Here is an 8,593-nt window from a genome sequence, read left to right as displayed (position 1 = left end):
GTGATCTAACTGAACTAACTGAGCTAAATGAACTAAATGAACTACTGAGTCAAATGAGTGAAATGAACTAATCTTTTGAACTAATCTTTTGTGTGAACTAATCTTCCAAATGAACTAGATTTCCCATCACTAGGGTGACTCACCAAGCCGTTGCTATGGTAATGACGTGTGGGCGGGGTCGGGGGCGGTGCTCGCCGACTTCCCAGCATGCTGCAGGTCCCTGACCGGCTTCTCCTCTGCTGTTCCTCCTCCTCCCCCCTCCTGACAGTGACCATGGCGCCTGTGTACAGCAAGTACCTGACTGTCCGCAACTGCTCGGCTACTGGGGCGGCGCTCATCCTACTGTACCTGGTCAGCAAGCGGAAGGGAGCCAGCGGGTGAGGACACTGGGGTCAGGGGGTCTGATGAGTGATTGACAGCTCAGTTATTACAGGGGCTACCGCAGGCCGGAGGAGGCGAGATCTGCCTGTGTCATCCCGGCCACTGAGACACCTGAGCCCCTGGATGCTTGTGACAGCGCTGTACTCACCTGCTAGGCTGACATGCTCAGGTGTAGGTCAGATGTAGGCAGCCTGTGACACTGCTGCGGGGAACTATAAGTACCAACATGCCCTGCCAGCCAGTGCTTCTGGGACTTGTAGTTGAAGTATTATGTGGGATGGATGTCTGACTTCCATGGTCTTTACCGTATGAAAGTGTAGGTTGCATGAAAATACTGTGCTGCATTGGTTGTAAAAACATGTTTTTTGCAATCGTGACTTTTTATTGCTTTATTGAGTACCAAGACATGCCTTGTGCTAGTGACCTATGGTTTTGTATTTATAAACATTTATTTCTTTATTTGTTTTGATTTAGTAGTTTATCAAATCCTTGATACTTTGTAAAAAAACAACAACGAAGTATGTATGTGTGTGTGTGTGTATATGTGTGTGTGTGTGTGTGTGTGTGTAATATATATATATATATATATATATATATATATATATATATATATATATATATATGATTTCACTTCAATCAAAAGGTTATTGTTATGATCCATGTGTTCTATTATAATTGAGAGAATAACATTTACTTGTGTATGAAAGGCTGTGTTGAGTCTGCAGATCCTGTATTGATTTTATAACCTCCTTTGGTTATGCGGATATGGCAAGTTCTTTGTAGTCACTTTTGAACTTCACCCATTGTAAAGCTACTCTGCATGTTCTATATGCTTATCACATATGCTGTTGCTCAACTAGATGCATGTAATTATCTCTGTCATTTTGCAGATCTGTAACCCCTAATCGTACATCTTGTGTCTGTCTGTATGTATGTGGGTTCTTCCTCTTAGGGTGATTTGTGGGTCTTACAATGCTGCCTTCAGAGTATTGTGTATCCTGTCCCACCACAATAATTCTATGGCATATGTGTGAAAGTCCTTGGCACAGAGGTGTTCCCACTAGTGTGGATTTATACACATGTTGTTTGCAAATTTCAGATATCACTTTGTGTTGGTTTTTTTTTCTTCAACACATTGGTGCAAAATACATTTTTGGATGTACAATCCAATTCATTCCAACCCTCCAACTAAAGTCCGTTTTCATTGTGAAACAGCCATATCCAATCTATTTTATTGACTGTTCGTTTATGGAGAATGAAGACTTGCATAAAAACAAGTTGCCAAAGAACGTTCAAACGTCCTTATCCATCTCCTACAACCTTACAAACAAGTGCCAAAAACTCTCCTAATCCAAAAAATGTAAGCTGTACATCATCTAAAAGGCCAGCCTCCGTTGCATGTTAGTCAGCTAGTGCATCGTGTATGCACAAAGTCTCTAAGCTTGAAACATCAGGTGTGATCTTATGCGGTAAAAAAAAGTGTGAGATCTGATAATGAAATGGTATTTTTAAATGCTAATTGTACATTTCAATTGTACATATAGCATTGTTCTCCTTGCTGGTGGCAATACTATGTATCTTGATAGTTATGATGCTGTTGTTGTACCTGATGTGCAGTCATCATTGGTTAAAGTTTGTTAAGATTCCATGTGAAGCTTCCAGACTAGCTATAGCTAGCACAATCAGTCATCACTGATGGTAGTATTAGAGGGAGAAGTGTGGTAGGATGTACTATAGTAGGTCTCTCTCCTTAAATGTACGTTTGTACTTCGATTCACCCCTCAACAGATACGTTGTCAAATGACAATTTCCAGGTTCAATATATATCTTTCAACACTTGCTGGTTAATCCTACAGTGCCCAAAACATGGGCAAGCTATCATCATTTTTTTATCAGCACTATCATCAGTTGCTTCCACACCCTTAAGAAGAAATTGAAGCGTTGCCACACATTATTTGCTCAGTGTGGATCAGAAATTACACGCAGCAAACAAAATCTTGGCTTGCATAAATTGCATAATTGAGCACTAATTGTCTTTAAGCACCTAAAGATTGGGAATGTGACTTCTGACAATATCTTGAATATCATACCTGTCACAACTACACATCCCCTGTTTTGCTCATGAGCTTAACTTAATAGGACAGATATTCTTGTATACTTACTAAAACATGGAATGCATGCTGCAATGTCAAGATCAATGCCTATCTTGCCAGACTGTTTTGTGCAAGGAATGCAGTTAACATGTTATATAACTTTGAAAACTTGCTGCAATATCATCTAATATATGATCTTCCAACTAGTTGGAAATCTACCTGGAGACATTTGTAAACTTGCACTTATTTGATGAGGCGGCTAAATTTGTTAACAGGAATGATTGTTGTATTATTGACATTTACCTATCATGTACCTGTTAGAACACTTGTTTAGCGTTTGTTTAGCTATGTGTGGCAGGAAAAGGGGGTTTTCAAAGCAACAAACTGCTGCTCTCTCCAACCATTGATCAAGTATGTGTAATTTTCAATGAACAGGAAACAGATGATGGTGCTGGTCAGATAGATACTGAGGATAGGGGTCAAGAAATGATCATCAATGATAAGTACAGAAGATGTTGTTTTAGGTGGCTGTGAAGTAGCATCCATGGTACTCAGTATACTGATATCCAGAATAATGACTGTGTCGTTTGCCACATCTGAAGAGTCATTACGTGCAAGTTGACAAGTAATGTTTTCTCAGACATTTCTGTCATTCATACAGCTTTGTGTCACCTGCTTTTGGCATTGGCAACCTCCTCCGAGGCTTCCTCCCTTCTGACAGTCACTCCACTGCTACTGATGCCATCTTCACCCAGAGAGATAGCCTTCTCGTTTCAGGCAGTAACCTCTGTCGTTGCTACAGAGTCTGTCAATCTTGTTCAGGTTCTTCTGCACCCTCCTGAGGTGTTGGCGAGGGTGCCCACACACCTCGCTGTCTGTCCCCTATTTACAACTGTGATTCCAAGTAAACATCAGTTGTTCATGGAGGCTGCTCTTGGCAGTGTGACAGGCATGTTTGCATTTTGGTCCCCCAAATTGTAAACTTTATCATTTCCACTGAGTGAAGTTCAGTCTTCCAGTCAGTATTATAATATGGTACATTGCTGCTAATGGCGTAATTTGGCTATTGATGATAATGTCAACTTATATTAACACTAACATTAGCTGTAACACATAAATACATACATATATACTTTAACTGGTTTTTCTCCGCCAACGTCCCCTATAATTAATTTCCCATCACCTGCACCAGTAATTTCCCCTCCGCTGGTCTCCCTAATCATGCGATACCACCACTTCTTACCTCATAAAATAGCATTTGAGGGATAGCTTTCATAGGCAAACCGAGGGGAGGGGGGGGGGGTTCCCTAGTGCCTGGAAACCCCCTCCAAGCCTGGGGCACTATATAATTGAGGTGGCTGAACCCTGCCCCGCTTAACACGGCTCTGCTTGAAAAGGGAGAGATGCATACACCTAACAGTACTGCACGCAGCATTGCACATGTATATTATAGGGATAGGAAGAGTTGGAGAGCAGCCAAGCACTGTCTAATATTATAGCTACGCCCCCATGCATGCTGGTCATGCCCACTGGCGGCGTGGTGTGGAAACCTCCCCTCTACAAATCCTGCGTTTGCCCCTGGCTATGCAGGCTCGCTATGTAGAAATGCCCTGTGCAGATTACTGCATTCATATACAGGGACAAGTCCAGTGATGTCAAATGAACGGAAATTACTGCATTCTTTATTTGACTTTTATGAAACCCCATCAGGACAACGTTGTGAAGCTTCAGCTGTCCGTAGTGGATTGGGAAGGCAATACTTTACTTTTTAACAGAGTTGCAGTGTATTACCGGTTTATTTTAGTTTCATGGTTCATATCAATTTTGGAGTTTAGTGGTACTTTAAGAGGAAAAAAAAAATACAGTTTAAGCTGCTTTACAATGTAGAATTCCTAAGTCCGTGCTGGTGAATAGGACAAAGAATCTACTATGAGGAATAAAACAGCTACAATTGTGTTTGCTATGGCTGGTGGAAATTGAGACCTTTCCATGTAATGTTAGAACATTTATCTCCTTGTCACTTTCAGTTTTGAACAGATTTGTTGCTCCTTAATAGTTCAAAATAAACAGTTCTATTAAAAGTGGTAGTTGAAATTGATAGACAATATCATCACTATAAAGGAAATCTGTTTCTTTATATACAGTAATGTATCATTAACACCTCCCTCTGCTTTACTCTCTGGGGAAGCGGTTCATTTACTGAAGGTGGACTTTTCATTTTCAGGTTTAGGCTAAGGAGCAAGAGGATGTTTTTTTAAGGTTTTGTTTCAGTAGGGTCTAAACACCTTTGTGGACTCCATCTTGTCCTTTATGTCCTCCATGTTGACTTGGCTGCAGCTAGAACAACCTCTAGCTAACTGGCTCTTTGGGATATTTGCATAGTATTTCAGGTGGCTTGTTTGGTGCTGATCTTGTAGAAGTCAGTGACTTGTTCATTGGTGTCATGGTGTATGTGTGGCAGTTTTATAGTGTGGGATGGGGAATAGAGGTACGTAGGAATACAGACTGAGATAGTAAAAGAAGCAGGGTCCCCCAACAGTACATAGTTGTAATGTAATGTGTGGTGTCTGGCCTACTAGTGCAAGAAGACTGCTATACCAAATGCACATCGCTATAAGACCTAGGTTATATATGCAGCATGATTTTGTCAGAGCTTACCGCATTCAGCCCATATTTACAGTTATTCTCATTGTCAAATGTTTTTCTGTTGGATACATATATTGTAGAATTTCAGTTAAATAACATTAATGTATAGTTTTAAGTTGACTCTTCATAGCTAGAGTATATATTTGGTATTTGTCCTTAGAATACATTACTAGGTCACCCTGACCCACCCACCAATTTCTTACCAATATCTTCTGATTCATTTGGCAGCCATAGCCAACATCTTATCAAGTGTTTCTATCTGTATATCTTTAAGACTGTTCGTTGACTAAATGTTTCCCTATATTATTAACTAGGTATTTATTGCAGATGCTGCATGACGTTTGTAAGGCAAAGGTTAACATCACTCAACCCGTTCAAATGCCCGTAGTATTGTATTGTGTATTAAGAGACCTAGGAGTTTATTTAAAGTCTCATGCCCACACCAATCTGCATATTCAGTTGTTTGTTCCCACAAGTTACACAGAATTGCAAAGTGTTGCTTACCTGTGTTCCCAATGCTGACTTCTGCTTTGGTCAGGCTGACCTGCCGTTGCTGGCACCTTGTAGATAAACAACATGCTGACAGTATGATGAAAGGCCATTTTAATTTGTAATCTGTAGTGCATCCCTGACCGCAGCATGTTTGGTTGGTGGGGGGGGGGGGGGGGTCTAACCTAATGGAATTCTCTCTTTTTGGGTGGAGTTGCCCCTTTAATGCCATGGCACAATGTGCAGAAAAGTCTTCTTGGTTGCTACGGGTTACAGCACACTTGTTTTCTTTTTATAATTATCTGTTGATAGATTGGCTAGTATATCTAGTAAGAACTAACATGCAGGTTTTAAGTACTTTTATCTATAAGCATGTTTTATGTGCACTCACCTAGTAACTCTTACCTGTTCTGAACCTTCTGCCATCATCGAGGGGCTGGCCAATGTGAGTCCTCTCTACGGTCTGTCCTCCTCTGCAAGATCATCGGAGTTTGGGCAGTGTAGCGTGAAAAGCTATTTGCACTGGTTAATTAAAACCCAATGGCTTGTGATGCTGTGGAGGGGGCGAGACTATCCAACTAAAAACAGACGCTTAGAGTGGGTATGATAGAATGCCTCATACCCATTGGCATCTGTATTGTGCATTGTACAAGGTACAGTAACAAGTCTACAAATGAAAGCAATTGTTTCCAGCAATCCCGGTCCCACTGGTGACGTTCTTGTTCAGCAGCACTGCGGATGCTTTGCAGTTATCCCAATGTTGCCTACTCTCTGTTCAATGAATTTAACGCAAGTTAATCCCATAGAGGTCGATGGAATGGCCGTCCAAATACAAGTAAAAGCTTCACAAATCAAACGTCAGTGGGCTCCCGGCCTTAAGTTCCCTCCATTGGGTTCTATGCAGAAGGGAAGCAGAAGCAAAATGCTAAGTGTGGGGAACATTGGTCCTTATTCTTACACGCTTGTGCTGTTCAGTAATAAGTGCTTCCCACTATCCTTTGCATGGAAGGCAACTATAGAATTTTTTCCATAAAACTTTATATAAGAAACGTTTCCCTATCTACAGAATTTTCAGATTAGGCTTTCAAAACCTTAATGCATAGAATTAGGATCTCACAGCTTGTCTCATGCAAGTGATATAAGCTACAGCTGTCTGTGCGCTATTTCCAATGTAGCTGTAGTAGTCTCCCATACTTTGGTAAAAGTGTGCTTGTCATTCTGCACTTGTGTTAGTGATTCAGTGAGCTTAATTACAGGTGTAATAAAAAAATGATCATTTATAAAGTAATTTGCAAAAGTTTAGGGGGGGGGTGAAATAGAAAAATGAGCATCAACGTGGTATCAGTTAAAGGAGATTAACCCTAACTATTTTGAATGCCTCAATACATTTATATTAAAACTTAATACATTTGAAATTGATCATTCTACAGATTTTATTTTTAGACTTCATTTCTACAACTTTGCTTTGCTGGCTGAGCAACCTGATAACGGGTGATACTTTTATTTAGAAAAAGGTAAGAATTTTACTTACCCACTAATCTGTTCACTGGATCCTCTGGGATCCAGACTGGTCGAGGTAATCTATGTGTCGCCCATTCTTATTGATGACTCCCCCAGGAAAGCCATGGGGGATTGGCATCAACAACCCTTTCAGCAAAGAGTGGAGTTTGGAGCAAAACAGGTAAGTAAAAGTTTGGGATATAGTCTAACTCAGGGGTTGGTAACCCCCGGTACGTGTGCCAATTTTGTCTGGCACAACGGGGCTCCACAGCTGCCTCACTGAAGCAGCTGACAAGCCGAAATGGAGCGCAGCAGCTTAGTTTCAGCCATCGGCTGCTTTAGTGAGCAGCTCTCGGGATTCGCTGTGGAAAGGAAGACTAGTGCTGACTTCAAAGGTAAGTATGAGCCATTCAGTGTATTGGGGGCACAACTATGTGGCATGCAGTGTATTGGGGGGGCGCAACTATGTGGCATGCAGTGTATTGGGGGCGCGCAACTATGTGGCATGCAGTGTGTTGGGGGCGCGCAACTATGTGGCATGCAGTGTGTTGGGGGCGCGCAACTATGTGGCATTCAGTGTGTTGGGGGCGCGCAACTATGTGGCATTCAGTGTGTTGGGGGTGCGCAACTATGTGGCATTCAGTGTGTTGGGGGCGCGCAACAATGTGGCATTCAGTGTGTTGGGGGCGCACAACAATGTGGCATTCAGTGTGTTGGGGGCGCGCAACAATGTGGCATTCAGTGTGTTGGGGGCGCGCAACAATGTGGCATTCAGTGTGTTGGGGGCGCGCAACAATGTGGCATTCAGTGTGTTGGGGGCGCGCAACAATGTGGCATTCAGTGTGTTGGGGGCGCGCAACAATGTGGCATTCAGTGTGTTGGGGGCGCGCAACAATGTGGCATTCAGTGTGTTGGGGGCGCGCAACAATGTGGCATTCAGTGTGTTGGGGGCGCGCAACTATGTGGCATTCAGTGTGTTGGGGGCGCGCAACTGTGTGGCATTCAGTGTGTTGGGGGCGCGCAACTGTGTGGCATTCAGTGTGTTGGGGGCGCGCAACTGTGTGGCATTCAGTGTGTTGGGGGCGCGCAACTATGTGGCATTCAGTGTGTTGGGGGCGCGCAACAATGTGGCATTCAGTGTGTTGGGGGCGCGCAACAATGTGGCATTCAGTGTGTTGGGGGCGCGCAACTATGTGGCATTCAGTGTGTTGGGGGCGCGCAACTATGTGGCATTCAGTGTGGCATTCAGTGTGGCATAATGTTTATTTGTTGGCCCCATTAATATTATAGTGTTAGCATAAAATAAGCCATAATATTATATATAAAGTACACACTGGCGCACTGCTTGGCTAGATTTTAGCCGGCACACTGATAGAAAAAGGTTGCCAACACCTGGCCTAACTGTACTTCACCCTAAACTAAATATTTAGTTTTCAGTGGAGTTCTTTACATGCATAATAATATATTGATTTACCGTATTTTCT

General features: G+C 42.4%; 1 protein-coding gene across 2 annotated transcripts in view; it reads left to right on the top strand.

Moving 5' to 3' along the window:
* Window positions 1-227: 227 nt before the first annotated feature.
* Window positions 228-8,593, top strand: part of ABCD3 (ATP binding cassette subfamily D member 3) — a 43,979-nt gene continuing 35,613 nt past the window's right edge. The window contains exon 1 of one of the 2 annotated variants that reach the window (XM_075182343.1): window positions 228-377. In XM_075182343.1, coding sequence (XP_075038444.1) covers window positions 274-377 — 104 coding nt within the window. In that variant the 5' untranslated portion in view covers window positions 228-273. The remainder of the gene's footprint in view (window positions 378-8,593) is intronic. The other variant, XM_075182344.1, reaches the window with a different exon arrangement.

Source organism: Mixophyes fleayi, chromosome 8 (assembly GCF_038048845.1).
Source record: "Mixophyes fleayi isolate aMixFle1 chromosome 8, aMixFle1.hap1, whole genome shotgun sequence".
Lineage (NCBI taxonomy): Eukaryota > Metazoa > Chordata > Amphibia > Anura > Limnodynastidae > Mixophyes > Mixophyes fleayi.
Note: the sequence above shows the minus strand (reverse complement) of the source record. Positions and strands in the feature narration are given on the sequence as shown.